Source organism: Coffea arabica, chromosome 5c (genome assembly GCF_036785885.1).
Source record: "Coffea arabica cultivar ET-39 chromosome 5c, Coffea Arabica ET-39 HiFi, whole genome shotgun sequence".
Classification (NCBI taxonomy): domain Eukaryota; kingdom Viridiplantae; phylum Streptophyta; class Magnoliopsida; order Gentianales; family Rubiaceae; genus Coffea; species Coffea arabica.
Window position 1 is genome coordinate 35,569,826 of NC_092319.1, and position 17,768 is coordinate 35,587,593.

The 17,768-nt window shown below is 32.9% G+C and overlaps 1 protein-coding gene across 5 annotated transcripts; it reads left to right on the plus strand.

Annotated features, from left to right (window-relative positions):
- The first annotated feature begins 745 nt into the window (after positions 1-745).
- LOC113689963 (plant UBX domain-containing protein 4) lies at positions 746-5,553 on the plus strand. 5 transcript variants are annotated; one of them, XM_072050822.1, is made up of 5 exons: positions 746-1,312; positions 4,199-4,350; positions 4,432-4,484; positions 4,817-4,945; positions 5,037-5,553. In XM_072050822.1, the coding sequence occupies exons 1-5, from the start codon at positions 1,254-1,256 to the stop codon at positions 5,244-5,246; spliced, it is 603 nt and encodes a 200-aa protein (XP_071906923.1). In that variant the 5' UTR covers positions 746-1,253; the 3' UTR covers positions 5,247-5,553. The 5 variants fall into 5 exon arrangements, 3 of the variants coding, with proteins under 3 accessions (XP_071906923.1, XP_071906925.1, XP_071906926.1); XM_072050824.1 differs by having other exon boundaries at positions 4,817-4,941; positions 5,037-5,231; XM_072050825.1 differs by having other exon boundaries at positions 4,817-4,865; positions 5,037-5,231.
- The last annotated feature ends 12,215 nt before the right edge of the window (positions 5,554-17,768 follow it).

Below are 17,768 nucleotides of genomic sequence, written 5' to 3' on the forward strand. Positions count from 1 at the left end.
TGAATGAAGCGATTCTCACCAAAAAAAAGTTTACTTATATATACACCTACATAAATTTCAAGATATTTCATCGAATCATATGATGAAGAGATTCTATTTGTCTTGTTCCTTGAACTAAATGAAACTTTTTTTCGAAAATTTATGAATCCCGTTACTAAACACTAAATTTAGTATTTAATAATTTCCTTTTTTTTTAGTATGAGATAAGGGTATCTCATCTTAATAATGAATGGAAGAATGAAAGTGAAAGGAATAGAATTTAACCCCCTTTTGGACCAACGACTCCCTGATAAATCCTTTGTGTTATTTCTACTTTTTTTATTTTCTTTTTATATTAGACTAAATAATACTCCCTCCGTCCTACTTTGATAGTTTTGTTTTTTTTTCACACAGTTTAAGAAAAAGTAGTTAACTTTGTTAGAAAAGTAAATTTAGATTGCTATTTTTCTAAAATACCCTCACATTAAATATGGTACAACTTTATGGGAACTTGAATTGATGGTAAAAAAAGAATCAACTCTCATTAAATGGGGTAGGTTTATAGTAACAACTACTTATATTGAATAAGGGTATTTTAGAAAAATTAAAATACAACTACATTCTTCAATTGGAAAGTGAACTAGTATAATTTAGAACAGATGAAAAAGGAATACAGGACTATCAAAGTGGGACGGAGGGAGTATAAGATTTCTATAACTAGATAGTCAAACATGGTCGATCCCCATATATAAAGAAAAATAAATAACTCATCTAACACAAATTCCTAAATTCAAAATTTCCATCTTCGTCGCCGCTTTCCCGATCCTCGACGCCGAAACCATATCTTAATCTCCAGTGAATAATGGAAAATCAACGGTCATTACCACCAGTGGAAAGCGAAGCAGAAGAAGCTACACTCAACCACAGCTCTCTAATTAGCACTTTTTGTGAAATCACTGCCGCTTCTAAATCGGAAGCCCAATTTTACTTAGAATCCCACAATTTTAATCTCAAAGCCACCAATCCCTCCACCGTATACTCAGCAACCTTGATCGCCAACTCAGTCTGAGTCCTACTCTCCTTCACAGTCTCAATCTCAGTCTTCGAGTCCTTCTCACTCTCGATCACTATCTCCTCTACCTCCTTGCCATTCTCAGTATAATCTAAAGTCGTCGAATTCGAAAAGCTCCATCGGTGGTACCGGAGCTAGTGGGCGGAGAGGAGAAGTGAGACTAGGACGCTTGTTGATCTCAATCGGTAGCCGAGATGTGACGATGGTTCTGATGACGACTCTGATGTGCCTCAAGAATATTATACCAGTGGAGAAAAAAAGGTAATTTTTTGGTGCTTTTGCTTTTTTACTTGGCGTTCGATTTCCCCTTTCGTATTTTGTAATTTTTGTGATTTTAGATTACTTCGCAAATTTGCTTGGTATATTGTGCTTCCCGAGTTAATGGATTCATTATTGTTTTTAAATATTGTTTCCGCCTACAAGCATGCTACAGAGCATATAAAATTGTGTTTATCAATTGGCATTTGCTAATTGAAAACCTTTTGTGATTGTTCCTTAAGTTATAAAATCTTTATCTTTTGCACTATTTAATATCTGGCTTCCAATTTTGTTCGGTTTCTATTTGAGATCTTACGAATGGGTAGAAAGCGAAAAGTAAAGCAACTTGGCTATTGGTCTGTTGTTTAGGAGATTATTTGGATATAACTTATTGTTTTTTGTGCCAATTATTGCTTCAACTCCTCTTGGCAATTTTTTGAATGATGTTATTTATAGATAATTGGAAAATTTGGAATCTAGTAGTACATTGTCTCTTGATTGAATGGAATAGCAGATAGCATTGACTTAGTACCATTATTCAACTTAACCAGTTGCCCTTTGGGAGGGTCAAAGAGTCCCATCCGTAGATGTGGCAATTTTAGCATGGTGGGAATCCCTCTTCGCTTGTTCTATAGCTGACTTATTTTTTTCCAGAGAATTAGTTGAAAGAATGTATAGGGAGGTGAGTGGAAGTGATTCATATATAAATGCAATTTGAAGTTGAAGGATTTTGCAGTATTGCCAAACACATTTGTGTTGTATGGAGTGGCTTTCACTAATTGTTGGATAAGGTGCATGCACAATTGTCACGAATGTGTGGGAAGATTAAAGCTACACCTTGTCATTTATAAATTATTTAGTCTGAATCATTTACATTCATTTTTTGACAAGCATATGTAGAGACTGAGTGCGCTAATGACATGTGGTGCTATCTTGTTGAAGAACTAAAGCATAAGTTCCAAAGCATTTTTCAATGAGTCGGAACCTGTGATAGCCTCCTTAGATCTTAGAAAAGGATAAAAAGATCTAAATTGTGGATTTGTTTCCATCTTGATTGCTGTTTTAGACTCTTTGGCACTTCAAAATTGAAACTGAAGTAATTGTATCCCTTTTAAGACTTAAAAGCCAATTTATGCTACTGAGTGGTAATGTCAATGTTTTGATTTTTGCTGGTTCATTGCTTGGTCGGTCCAATCTTGTTGAAGACCTAAAATGTAGGTTCCAAACATTTTTCTATGAGCTGGAACCTGTCTTGGTCCTTTTTAGATTTTGGTATTAGATCATAAGATTTGAATGGTGTGTTGTTTTGTGTCCGGAATGCTGTTTTTGGCTCTTCAGGATTGAAACTAAAGTAGTAGTACTTAAAGGCCCAATTTACACTATTAAATACAATGTCCTGTCCATGTTTTGGTCTTTGCTATTTGGTGACTGACAGGAGAGAGAAGAAAGTGATGGAATGTGGGGCGGAGAGGCTTTTTCTTAAGGGGAAGGGAACTATTGTCTTGTAAATAACTAGAAAATGAAAGATAGTTAGAACATGTGTAATTTGCTGGAGAATGGTGATAGTGTTGGGTATAGAAACTGGAAGATCCCAAAATATATAGGATTGGTAAGCTCTATATTGACCCAAAAAATGGAAAAGGAAAAAAATATATTGATGACTAAACAGATAGCTTTTGGTGCTTGGGAAACTACCCAAAAAGACACTCTAATAGGTGACAACTTCAACATTTTATTCATGTAAATTGTAGTTTAATATGCATAAACAATAAATAGACAGTAACAACAATGCGACAATTGCAAGAGCATTTTGGTAGTCTTTCTTTACAAGTTATTTAAGTAATGGAACAAATTTAAGCAGCCAATTGATAAGCTGTAGCATCCAGACAAGGAAGAAATGAAGTCTGAGCATTAGGATGTTGCATGCTTTGCATCTTGTGAATTCTGGCAAGAAAGAATAATTGGGCTCTTTTTTGTATGATAAAGCTCAATCTTGCATAAGAAGGTAAACATTTTTGTATCTTTTGGTTGCAATACCTATTGCTTTACATGAAGAACACTTATCTCTTAAAAAACATAGAATTAGTTAGAAGTGGTGAACATTAATAATGGAGTATCAACATAAAATTTGGAGTTCCCCAAGAAAACACTAGAAAGAATATTTTGAAAAGGGTTATCTTTGTACTTCTTGTTTTTTCTCCGTGAATGCAGAGCAAAAGACAGAAATATAAGTTGTGGCAATGACCTCAATCTGAAGCTACTCCTGGCTACAAGTAATTAAAACCTTTTGTTTCTTAGCATTATAAAGATGCGTCCCTAGAGCACCACATCGTGGGAACAAGTATTGGAATTTTGTTTTTGTTCTGCTTTGCTAAACAATGTGTGTTTCTTGTGGCAATTGTTTGGAAGTATTTGCAGCATCTCTTATGCACCTTTAGGTGATGTGAAGTTTAGAACCGTAGACGTGCATACACTTTGGAAGCATTCATAATTAGAGGGTATATTTACATATGAAATTTTCATTTGATATGTTTTGATTGTTTTCCCAAAAGTGGTTGGGTGGGAAACACTAAAAATGGCTTTTTAAGCCATTAGAAATTGATTTTTCTAAGATGAAACCAATTGACAAACCATAAGCAGGTTCTTAAGATGTGATTGAATATATGGATTATTTGTTTCTTAGGTGCAAAACAATGGTTATTTACCTGGTCTTTTGCAAGTTTATAGAAGTTTTGATGTTGATGGTGATACTTGATAATTTTCTTGTCTTAGATATAGATAAAGCTCCTTTTATTTACATAGGACTTGGACCGTAATAGCCATAGAATATGCTAATGTAACCTTATTGAACTATTTACTTTATATTTTACTAATTCTTTCGGTGTATAGTGGAATGCTTGTTCAAGATCCATTCAAAGCAAATGACATTGATGCAATATTCAATCAAGCAAGCCAGGCCGAAGCTGTTGAAAGAGCTGTTGAGCACCTTCGGCCGTCTTCAAGTTCAAGAAGCTTTACAGGAACCGCAAGATTACTTTCTGGTGAGACATTGTCTTCTACTCCTCAGCAGCCTGAAGTTGTTACTCACAATATCATCTTCTGAAGCAATGGTTTCACAATAGATGATGGTCCCTTGCCAAGATTAGATGATCCAGCAAATGCATCCTTTTTGGAGGTACTGTTGGAAGTAAAAAGGAAGTTTGTAGGCTTTTTTTTTTCAGCCTCTCCGAAAACTTGGTCATTTTCGCCATCATATACATATTATCAATATGATCCTTTGGTGTGCCCTTCACTTGATTTAACTAGTCCTCAATGATTTTCGTTGGGTGTACGAAATGCTAAAGGTTCAGTATTCTTAACATTTCTCTACAGTTTGATTATCAAGTCTGTTGAGTTCAGAGTCTAATTGCATCTTATAATAAAAACTCAGACATGGAACTGGTCCAAATTATGCCAACATCAGTCTTGACTACTGCTTCTTGTTATTAATTGTTTATGTCAATGCAGAGCATCGGGAGGTCTGAGTGCCCCAGGGAGTTGCAGCCAGCAAATAAAGGTGCTGCAATCCATGTTAATCTCCTAAGAAAGGAAGAAAACTACACTATATGTGCTTACTCCTCCATCTTCCCATTGTTGGTCGTCAACCTGCTACTACGATTTCACATTGATTTTTCACTGCCTCTTCCTTGATTCCCTCTTATACTTTTTAACTGAAATAATTCTCCAGGTACCAGACAGGGGTCATCTCCCATTTCAGGGAGTTGGAAGAACCTTAGATAGCAGCAGCAATATCACATCCGCGGAGCCAACTGTTGTTGTCTCTTCTCTTATTACTGCTCCAGCCCCAACCACAAGCCTAGTAGTTGATCAAACCACTACCTTCTACGTTGATTCAGCTAAAGTTGGCAGATGGTACATGAAAGGTATCATGTTTTAACTATCACCACATGATAAGAGATATCTGCGGCTTCATTGAAGCGTCAAGGCCTAGTGGATCCGGGGCTTACCAACTTCAAACGGTTGGGTTTCCATCGAAATAGTTGACTGATTTGGATCAGACTATTGAACAAGCTGGACTGGCAAACTCAGTTGTTATCCAAAAACTTTAGATTTAAATTAGGGAGATTATACCAGTTACATTGTGAAGCTGAAATCTATTTTACATCATTTGCTTTATTATTTTTTTGTATACATGGAATTCAACTTATGTTGTTGCATCATAATGTGTAGTTGCTTTCTTCGAATACTTTCGCCTTACCAAGGGAAAGCTTGTACGCTTGCAGAAATGAGCAGAAAAAAGCAGAAGCAGTTGAAATTTATAATAACATGCTACTAAATAGGCGAGAGCAAAAAAACTCTCATAGGTAAATTATCCGATCGAATTGGTTATCCATGTGAAGACAACTGCGAATGTTGCTACTGGTTTCTGGTTTCATCTGTTTGGAAGTTCACATAATAACTAAAGTCCTTCATGTGAGCATAACCGGCGATATGTTAGATTGATAATCTTCTTGTTTGAGCAATTTTTATCCAAAAACCAATATTGTATTCAGTTAGGTTCCGTTTGATAAAACTGAATCTGAATTCTGAAGTCTGAATTCTGAAATCTGAATATTGAAACAATTAATTTGCTGAATTTTAAGCACTGAAAAAAATATATGAATGTCTGAATTTAATGCTAAATCTAGTTATACTGTTTGATAAATATTTATAGCTGAATGCTTAATAAGTTTAATTTGACAATTTTGCCCTTATATCCTTTCATTCAAAAAAGAAATAGAATCTATGATTTAATTAGTTTAAATTGTTAGGTATGAAAATGGCAATATTTATTTTTAAATCAAATTAATATAAAAGATGAAATATACGAGGAGTATGGAGAAGATGTGAAAATCATTAAAAAGGGAGAAAAGAGAAACTAAAAATTGTTAGATAGAGAATATTAGATTGTTTAATTGAATAAGAATTTTGAACATAATTAACAAACAAAGTAGATTTGGTAGATAAGATAAGGTAGTTGAAGTAATTCTATTGATTCTTATCAGAATTAAGCATCCAGTTAGGATTCTTGTGCTGAAAAAAAAAAACACACAGGTTCAGCACTACTTAACAAGTTCAGCAAATAGATTTCATTTATCAAACACTCAAAACATCTGAATGTCTGGAAAAAATTTAGATTCAGCACTTTTTTATATTATCAAACATACCCTTAGTCAATCTCATATATTCTTATTGATTTTGTTGGGATCTACCGTCCACTAATTGTTCTTTTTCTTCATCTTTCACATTAACATAGCAACAGCTTTATTTTGCTTTCCCTCACTTCCCCTCCCATTCCCGCCTTTGAATTCCGTATTTTACAATATTTTTCATTTTCTTGAAATCTTTGCAGTATGTGGTTCAATGCCTTTTGGATAAAATTCTTCTCCACTTCGCTATTACTATTTCTCTATCACTATCAATAAATTTTTCTCACTTTTTTCCCCTTTTCTTTTTGCTTGTATTCCATTATGTTTTTTTTATCAAATAATCTCTACTCACGGTTTTTGGAGTGATCATAAATTTTGATTAAATTTTGGATACAATGTTGTTGCAATTATAGTGAGATTCAAGTTCTCATTTTTGAGTAATTTTATTTTATTGTGGCACTATTGTAGTGTTTTTGTTTTTGTTTTTTTTAAGTTGATTTGTTTTCATTATTCTGAATCAACTCCATAGACAAAATTGCTTCATACATCTAGGAAATTGTTTAGATTTGTTAAGTTCATTATACTTTTGGATTGGACTTTTTGATGAGGTCTTACTGGTACATTCATCTTTTGATGATCTTGTGGTTGCTGATGAACTTGTTGGATTAGGATGTAATTGTTGCAACCTTTTTTTTTTCTAGGGATAATTTCTTTTGCTCCAGTACATGTAGTGATTTTTTTTCGGCAACCAGTACATCATTGCAAATTTTAATCAATTTGCTTTTATCCCTTCTATGTTATAGGTGCTTTTTATTTACCTACTTTTAGACAATGTCATCAATTTTAGCTAAACATCAAATCTTTATGGCGCAACGGCTGCTTTGTGGACAAGCGAAGAAGGGGTCATTAGGCCATATTTAATTCCAAGCTTATATAACTATGTAGTTTTAATTCTTATTTTTTATATTAGAGACCATCGAAAAGGTGTGTAATTACTATTGTGATGTCATTGGAACTCAATCCTATGGTATATACAACATGTTTTATTTTTTTTTTTTGAAATTTACTTGTTTTATTGTGCCTATGTGCAGTTGATTTCCTCACAAACTTTACAATATTTTTCACTTTTCTACTTATTATATAAATTTTGACTTCATCACGTGTCCATATTTTCTAATATCTAGATTAAAGTAATTTTAATCTACATTGTTTGAAGGAAAAAGTATTGAAGGAAAAGTTCTACACATGAATATTGAAGGAAAAGTGTATCTACAATTTTTGGATTATTTTCATTTAAACTGTTAATTGTTTAAGTTAAATCACGTTGTATTTGCAAAAATAAATTTTAAATACAACTTTAAAAATAAAAATGTAAGAGCTCTCTAAAGCAAAAGAATTATAATATGAGAAAAGATTATGTTAAAAAAGTCAAATCCAAATTAGTGAGTTATGCAAATAATAGATAAATAAATTAAACAGACAGAAAAAGAAGGTAAAATAGTCAATTAAATTAGAGAGAGAAGAAAAAGAGTAATTAGTGGACAATAAATCCAACAAAATCAATGAGAATATATGGAATTGACTAGTTGAACATAATATTGGTATTTGAATAAAAATTTCTCGAACAAGAAGATTATTGCTGTGACAGTATTGCCAGCCTGTGAAGACACTTGCAAATGTTGCTATTGGTTTAATCTATTTGGAAGTTCGCACAATAACTGAAGTCCTATTAACTTAATCTATCTATTTGAAAGTGCACATAGTAACTGATGTCTGGAAGTTATGATGTTGTCTAAACAGTGTAGTAGTAGTATAGAAGGATAAATTACCTTGTCATGCTTATTTGGTGGGTTCCTAACTTCGAACTTTGTCAATTTTCCTCAAGTATAATAAAACTAGAGGTACCTCGACTGTGTAAAGCGCAGCCTGAGCCTCCTAGAAGTTTAGTCAAACACATAGTATCAAATTATTTTGGCACATAATCAATAGAAATATAGGAGAAAATTGAGTATCAAAATAATTAAAATTGACAAATGTTAATTGCTCTCTCATTTTTGTTAATCACACTTCTACTATCATTTTTATCGTATAGTTTTTATTTATTTGACTATATAATAAAACAAATGGTGAGAATACAATTGACAAAAGATGGATATAAATAACATTTCCTTCAAAATTTGTTGTACACAGAAATTCCATCTATGAAGTCAGCCCCCTTATTTATTGTGATTTGGATAAAGATTTTTGAACCAGTATTATGATGATACCCAAAAGAAGATAGAGTTAATACATTTTGAGTGCATTGCCAGATTAATAACTTTAGTTGTAACTAAACCAAAAACAATCATAATCTTCAATGACTGCTTCAGTTGTACTTCCAATACTTTAATAAAGAGAAAAAGTTTAGAAAGCGACTAAAAGCTGACACAATCTTCAACATCAATAAAAACTTACACATTTTTTTTCTTTTTGAGAGAAGAAGTTAATTCATCTATTTAAATCCTATCTAAAAGTGAGAACATTATCCTATAGCTCTATAATATAAATAGCAAATTTACATAAAAATATGAATTTCCATGTCTCCAGATCTACATATACAAAATATAACCCAACTATTTTTTTATTACAAAAATATCTTCCTAATCAAAATTGAATTTTCAAACAATTTTTTGCCGAGTTGCACTTTAGGCTAATTCTGACTTCCACCACCAATTGCAACTCTTTTACAATTGCAATTAGTTAGTTAAATCGATAAAATGTTATCAACTCCTTCAACCATATATAGTCATGATATGCCCAGTTTAACGTGTAGCAAACATACCAAATTCTAACTACATTATCAGTAAGGACAACAAAAAAAAGATAATAGTAACCATCTCAAGCGAAAGATTTTGAAATTTAATTTTAGACTTCTTTTGTTATGCAAAGCACATCTTGGCCCCATCTAGAGATAGCATCTCTGATAAAAATTTAGGACCACACTTATGGTAGTCACTCTTATAGTATAGAGTACTACTACGGCTGTTATGATCCACTACAATATCCTCTTCTTTTTCTTTTTGGTGAACTGGATTGGCACCAAGGAATTCAGAAAAAGGAAAAGAGATCCACAAGAAAAGGACAAGGAATAAAAAAGTAAAAAATTTGATTTCTCCAATGTTCGTTGCTAATGCTACTACAAATAGAACAAAATGGTAAAAAGATAAGAATAAAAAGCTGAAAATTTGATTTTCCCAATGCTTGTTGCTACTACTGAAATACCACTACAATAGAACAAGATGGTAACTTCAACCAATCTTATACATCCATTTGTAGTTCAATTTAGCATAGTAAAGTTAGCTGATCCTTTGAATAACTTTTTATTAGCAATGATGAGGATAGATAATGATCCAGATTTTGTTTCTATTAGAGACTACTATGCTTATAAATTACAGATAAGGCATGATGATAAAATCATTTTTACTTCATTTTGGTAGACTCTTTCAGCAGTATGTAGTAGACATGTATGTTAAACTTCAATCCCAAAGGCTAAATTTCTTTGGATTACAACAGGAAGAAATAAGAAAAGAGTTTTTACAAGGTATACAACACTTTATAGCTGTTTGTTGAATTCAGGCAGCAAATATCGGTCAAAATTTTTTTATCGATAAGCTTTATTAAAGGTCGAAGAAATATGAGAAGTGCGACGACTTGAAAATTCACCTATATTTTCCTTATAATTCCCTCTTATTTTGAATAAGCTAATTTATAAATTCCTTTTTCTACAAATTTTACTCTCTCAATAGGTGTAATATATACTAGAATCAAGAGTTTACCTTTACTTTTATAGTTAGCGTAAATTAGGGTTTTTGTGCATTTTGGCCGTGTAATCACTTGGTGAGGTATGTGCACTAAATTTGGTGGATAAGAGTGAGTATTAAATAAGAGAAAGTGTGTGATTAGATGTGCTAATAATAAGTTAGTAAATCATAAGTTAAAACACAAGTACAAGAGAGTTAAGGAAAATAGGCTTGAACCAACGTGCACCGTTTGCTACCGATTGAGTACACCATTTGACCACTATTTTCTTACCCTAATCTCCTTACTTTTATTTCACTTAATTCTCCCTAAATTAACCCTTAAGTCAGCTAACATTATTGACTAAAGAAAAGGAAGAAAAGAAACAAAAACAAAGAAAAGATCTTAAAGTGACAAATGTTGGAAATCCATGGAAGTTTGACCAAGACATTTTCCTTTCATCTTATCTTTCCTTTTGGCTCATTTTTCTTCATTTTCCTTCATGTTGGCCGAAATTCTTGGAGAGAAAAACAAGAGAGGAGAAACCTTCCATTTCCACCTTGATCTTGTTTGTTTGAGTTGAAACCAAAAAACTAAATCGATTAAACTTTCACTTTGGTGTTTAGGAAACGTGGTGTGGTGAAAGTTTGGGAAGAAATAGCTTGGTTCTTCACTTAACAACAAGTATTGGAAGGTATAAGATGATCCGCTCCCTCTCTCTTTCTTAATCTTACTAAATATGCTATAGAAGCTTTTAATCTTGGCATATGATGAATGATTTTCTAGTTTTGGGTTGTGTAGTGAAAATTTCAACTAGGGTTTTATATTGTCCAGCCGTAATTATGTTGTTTAACTATCAAATGGTGTTATTAAGCTAGGAAATGGAACTTGTGAAGTGATTATGGGCTTGATTGTGACTTTCTAGAGTTAAAAGTTGAATTTCCAGCATTTGATAAGTTCTGCCCTATTTTTGGAATCAACTTGAACTGCATATTCGTCCATGATAAAGGCCAAATAAGTTCTTGTTTACATGAAAGTTGTAGGAATTTGAATTAGCTTCCTACCAAAAAATTTTCAACTCAATCGGAGCACTGTAACTTGTGAAATGACTAAAATACCCCTGACTGCCCAAATGTTCTGTTTAACCAAAAGCTTTCCGTTTTCTCTGATATTTCAATTTTTGACCATGAAAATGCATGATTTGCCTTTGGAGGTCTTCATAATAAATGTAGGTCTATGTCTTAGTTTCGAAACGCCATAAATTTACCTCGATCCGATATACCTAGCTGCAGTTATGACCAAAACATCGAAAGATGACAAATCTACTATTTATAATTTCTTATTTAAAACTGGTTTCCAGCTTTGATCTTGATGGTTTCATTGCTAGAATTGACTTGTCTTCGGATGATATTAAGCCTAGTTGAAGAGCTATTTTGTTAAGCTTACTTATATGTTGAATTTGGGTTGAGTTGAGGAAAGAAATGAAGCCTTAAGTGGCTGGAAAATAGTTAAATACAAAGGACACGCTACCCAAATTGTCACTCGAGGGTTAGGCGTATGTACTCGCAACTTGCACGAGGATTTGAGTTTGAATTGAACTTGGATCGTCTAAGGTATTCGAGATTTCCTTAGTAGAGGTATATAAGTTGAAATTTTACCTGAACTCGTGCCCTTGAAAAAAATGAAAGTAGTGACCTTTGAAAATACGATTATCTCGATCTTTTATACCAAGTGCGACTTCAAAAGTATGAATCACTTCTTTATCGAAACTAAAAGAGCGAGTATAAATTTTCTCGAGTTTGATAAGCCATATGACTACTACTTAAACAAGTTTCATTTACTTGATTTTCTTGAAATGAAACTCCTATGTTTCGAACCGTAGTGGATTTTAAACTCGTAAATGATATTTTATTGCAAATTTGGACTCCAATCAAAAAGTTGTACCTGAGCGTAATTTTGACAAACATTAAGTCTTTGGTGAGTGCTTCCAAGTGCATGTTTGTACTTGATACTTACTTTTACATGTTTTACTAATGTGCTTAGACAATATTTGACTTGCTTGAATGGACAAGGGTGTACTTTATCGCACTTGTTCTAAACATGATTTGTTGTTGTGCCTTGAGTGCACATGATTTGATATGCCTGTCTATGCGTGAACACTCTGGAATTCCAAAAACCCTGAGACTAGTTAATCGAGTCGAACCGACAAGGGTCTGGTCAATTAGATAACGAAGGGTCTCTTGTTTTATCGAGTGGAGTGATACCTCCTCGACTAATCGGTATCCTCGAGTACTACCACTCGTGTTTATTGAGAATTTTGGGTCTGGTAGAGGGTTTGAATGTAGTTAAGTGGTGCTCTACTGAACTGGTTACTTTACTTAAAAGTTGACGGAGTGTCAACTACTACTTGATTAAGTTCTGGTGAAGCAATGAGAATTTGGCTCTTGAGAGCCATTCATATCCTTATACTTTGAAATGATTATTACTTGTCCTGTTATTGTTTCTTTTTAATAACTTTTATACTCGCTCATTTTAAGAGGTCAAGTTTTACATATGGCCAACTTGCTACTCGGATCCAATTTTTGACTTGTTATGCTCGCTACTTTACTACTTTGATACTTGCACTTTTAAATAATGGTCAACTTACTATTTGGAATCTCACTGAGTTTTAGCTCACTCTATTCCGTTAAATTTGTTTTCCTTACAGGAGGTACGACCGAGGGCATGAGACTGGTATAGACTAGCTAGTTTTTGAATTTTTGGCAATTGTACGCGCACTAGTGCTCGATTAGGGTTGAATGTATCTGGAATTCAAATCTTTTGTTATACTTTGGAACTATTATTTCATTTACTCTTGAGGTTGTAAACTGTTTTATTTGAAATGAGTGAGTGAGTTCTGGCGAGAGTTGGGTAGGCGGTCCGCTAAACCCTGAGGTACACCCTATAGGGAGATGGGGTCGTCACAAGAAGAAAGTATATAGATGCGATGACTTTGGTTTAAAAATTTAGCTAGTCAAGTTTTTATTTTACCATGACATGTAATTCTAAATGGTCAACAACAAATGAGCACTTAATAGAAGAAGAAGAAGCACAGAATCGGCCAGATTTAATTGTGATGGTTTTTCATGCTAAACTCGAGGAGTTTAAAAATGAGCTCTTTAAAAAAATATATAGATTTGGTGAATTGGCTGCCTATACTTGTGTTATAGAGTTTCGAAAAAAAAAGCTTCCCTTATGCACACTTCTTGTTAATTCTAAAACTTCAGTACAAAATGTTCAAACTTAAAGAGTTTGACAAAATTGTGAGTACGGAGATTCGAGACAAAGTCAAATATCCACACCTTTAAAAGATGGTTAAAAAACACATAATGTAATGGCCCATGTGGTGTTTCGAATCCATCGAATGTGTGTATGACTAAACGAGACAATTGTAGGCATTTCCAAAGAACTTTTGTGAGAAAACAACCTAGACAATAGATGCCTATGGCGAATAAACAATGGTGTTAAAGTCAAAGTTAAGGGACACTTATTTCATACAATACCTATGTGCTTGCTAAATTTAACTGCCATATTAATATCAAGATTTACTCAACAATTTGGACTGTTAAATACATTTATAAACAAATTTGCAAAGGACACAATAGGATCAGATTTCATGTGAACTTTGATAATCCATATGAAGAGATTGAAGAAATTCAGTAATATCAAGCAGCTCGTTGGGTCTCACCACCTGAGGGTGCATGGAGGCTTTTTCATTTTGCACTAAGTGAGATGAAACCTACATTCATCCACTTACAACTGTGTCTAAAAAATTATTAGCCTATTAGCTTCAAAAAAATATGAGAATCTGAACAATATTATTAGAAATCCAAGAAACAAAAAAATGATACTTAATGAATTTTTCTATATGAATAGAACAAATTCAGAAGCATAGGAACTGAAATGCACATATGCTAAATATCCAGACCATTTTGTTTGCCTAGCCGATGAAAGGCACTGGAAAATTAAAGATAGAGGATACTCTATAGGTATAATAAATTCAGCTCATCCACCCGAGAGAGAAAGATACTACCATAGACTCCTTTTTATCAAAAGTTCATACTCCACAGTCTTTTGATAATTAAAAAATTACAACAAAATACGAGTAAATACTTTTTCGTGAGACAACACTTCTACGAGAGCTACTTGAAGATGATAACAGCCAAGAGCAAAACCTCCAAGAAGTTTCTCTTTTTCACATGCCTTATAAAAATGAAAAGATATTTTGTGACTCTCTTTATTTATTCTTGTCCTAATAACCCTAGGCAACTATGATTAAAATTTGAGGTTGCAATGTCAGAGGGTTTCCTTGAGTGTCTAGATTTGAATCCTAAAGAAGTTAGGAAAAGAGTTTTGCAACAAATAAATGGTTTCCTTGAATCAAAGGGAAAAACTATAAGCTCATTTGATTTCGTTTCCAATAATTTCTCATCTTTCAATATTGAGAACCAAAAAGAGAATTGGCAGCAGAGAGAATCATAATGGTTGGCAAAGAGAAGCTAAATGTACTTATTTAATGAAAGGCAAAAACATGCATTTGATATGATATCTCAGTGTATATATGATAAAAAATGTGCTCTCTTTGTACACGATCTTGGAGGCACCAGAAAATCATTTCTTTATAGAGCTTTCCTGATTGATGTTAGATATAAAAGGTATTTAGCACTAGCAATAAACCATTTCAGGTATTACTACATCTATATTGCTAGGAGGTCGAATTGCTCATTTGAGATTTAAGATCCCCATTGATATCTCAGAAGATAAAGCATGTAAAATAAGCAAACAAAGTAGCCTTATTGATATGATCAAAAAGTACAAACTGATTATCTAGGACAAGACTCCATGGCTAAAAGATCAGTAATAGAAGCATTAAATGATCTATTACAAGGTTTGTTAAACTCACAATATCTTATTGGTGGAAAAGTTGTTATTTTTGGCAGAGACTTTAGGCAAACATTGCTGTTATCCGTACAAGGAACCAATTTGGAACAATAGATGCCTACATGATAAACTCTCTCTTATGGCCAAGTCTTGAAAAATTGCAGCTAACGAAAAATATGAGAGCTCGAATAGATCCTTCATTCACTGACTTTTTATTAAATAAAAATCCCTTCTTCAATTCTGCTCAAAGACAGTTGGGATGAGTTCACACTTAATGATCTGATCAATAGTGTATCCAAAAATTCAATCAGAACCAGAAAATGTTGGCACTCCACTGAATCGAGCAATTTTGACCACAAAGAATCAATTTGTGGATGAAGTTAATGATGTTCTAATTAATAAATGTCGAGGTGAAACAATGGAATACCTTAGTTTTGATCAAACTTTGAATCCAAACAATCAATGACAGTATGAAGACTTCTTCAATTCCCTTTTCCCCAACGGCTTTCCACTGCATAGGCTCATCCTTAAGGTTAATGCGCTATTGATTTTGCTTAGAAATCTAGATCCAACTAAAGGTCTTTGTAATTGGATGAGATTAGTATGCAAAAATCTTAGTTGGAATATTATATATGCTCAAATTGCAGTAGGAGACTTTGTTGAAAAAGATGTTTTCATTCATAGGATCCTATTGCAACCTTCTATGAATGAGCAATATCCCATGCCATATAAGAGAACTCAATTTTTGATCCGATTGTGTTTTGCCATGACAATAAAAAAAGTACAAGGACAAATCCTCGATTTTGTAGGCATTTATTTGAAAGAATCTGTATTTTCACGTGGCTTTCTCTATGATGCACTATTACATGCAAGAGCAGATTTACAAGTGAAATTACTTATTAAACCTCCCTTTCTTGACACACCTAAAATAGATCAGACTAAAAATATTTTATATAGAGAACTCTTGAAGCTTCTCCATTAGCCACCGAGTATATTATACATTTTTCTCCTTTCTATTTTGTATTTTATTAATTCCTTGTGAAAAGTTATTTTCTCTCAACAATTGAATTCTGTTTGTTTCTGACATGCACACATGACCATACTAAGGTGATATCTTCCAGTGAATCAAGTCCTTCAACGTGTAACAATATAGATAGTACTCATGTAGGTCATTGAAAGGAGCAACATTCAGCTTAGCCAAGCAAAAAAGCTTGTGAACTATCACCTTTTCGTCCTCCAGATTCTGAGGTTGCAAAAAAAAAAAAGAAAAAAAGAGCCTATGTTTGATTTTTTTTTTCAATTTTGATACATTTTTAACTATTCCCCATATCCATACTTATTTTCTATTCATAACTAAATAGGGAACCAAATTCTCAGCATTCATTTAAGGCAATGATATTCACTACTTTATTGCTATACTTATGCCATTCAGGAAAATATTATAAATTATTTGAGATATTTTTACTGTAACACTTTTTGTGATGTGATGTATGTGAGATAAAAAGGTAATTGGGAAGATAAAAAGATGTGTTGGAAATTGTAATGATGATGTAAGCAAATAAATTTTGACAAATAATCCTCTATCCAAACAAACCCATTATATCTCTAGTGCAAGTCTGCATAAGGTTGACAAATAATACATGGTCAGTGATTACTAGTATTTTTGGGTCATATTTAATAAGACACTTGTCAAAGAATATGTGGAGGCAATTCCACCTACTATACTATGCCATTTTGAGCTTGTAGAATTCAAAAAACTCATCAAGTTTGCTAAGACAGAAATATTGTAAAGTATGCTTATCTCAACTCACATATTTTAAGTTAAATTTATTTTATTCTTTAATTTATAACTAAATTAAAATATTATTGCAAAAAATATTAGATGTGATAGTTGTTGTGATTCATGCTTTCCTCTTAAAAGAATAGGGTCTTGAGTCTACAATCAGAGATTTCATTATTGTCAATGAAGAGTAAGTCAATAAGTCCTATAAATGTGTTCTTCTATTCAATTAAATAACACTTTATAATTTATTCACTTTTCTATTTTTGTAAAGGAAAAGGCCAATGTTTCTTATCTTGTGGAATGAATTTGAGGCAAATGAAGAAGCACAACCTGCTAACACTATTATAGTTAGGAACATCATCATAGCTATGAGAGTCAAAGTCATAACATTTAACTGTAACATACCCTATTTGCTAACTTAAATTTTTTTACTTCTTTGTTCATTTTAGTGTCAAACAAAATCTTTTTACTTTATGTTCTCTTATTAGCTCTATCTTTGACAACAAGGCTTGCAAGTTGCCTTCTACTGAATGCTCCAACTTATCAAGCCAATCCACTAAAAGAATGGTAAAGTATTTTTTATTTATAATTATGCACAGATATTGCTAAATAAAGTTTGGTGTGCTCAATTGGATAGGTATGCTCATAATCCGGATGTAAGTTGCTTGTTTGGTTGAACAAGGCACCTTCAAAGCCTCAACCAAATTGTTGCCGCCTCTTGCAAATATTGATATCATTAGTCTGAAGGATGATCTCACGACACTAATAGATGTAGAGATGTAGTTTTCTT

Excerpts from the sequence above, each read along its gene's own strand:
- LOC113689963 (XM_072050822.1), top strand. The coding sequence starts at position 1,254 with ATGGTTCTGATGACGACTCTGATGTGCCTCAAGAATATTATACCAGTG. Across the intron at positions 1,313-4,198 it reads ATACCAGTGGAGAAAAAAAG|TGGAATGCTTGTTCAAGATC; the intron begins GTAATTTTTTGG and ends TTCGGTGTATAG. Across the intron at positions 4,351-4,431 it reads AACCGCAAGATTACTTTCTG|ATGATGGTCCCTTGCCAAGA; the intron begins GTGAGACATTGT and ends GTTTCACAATAG.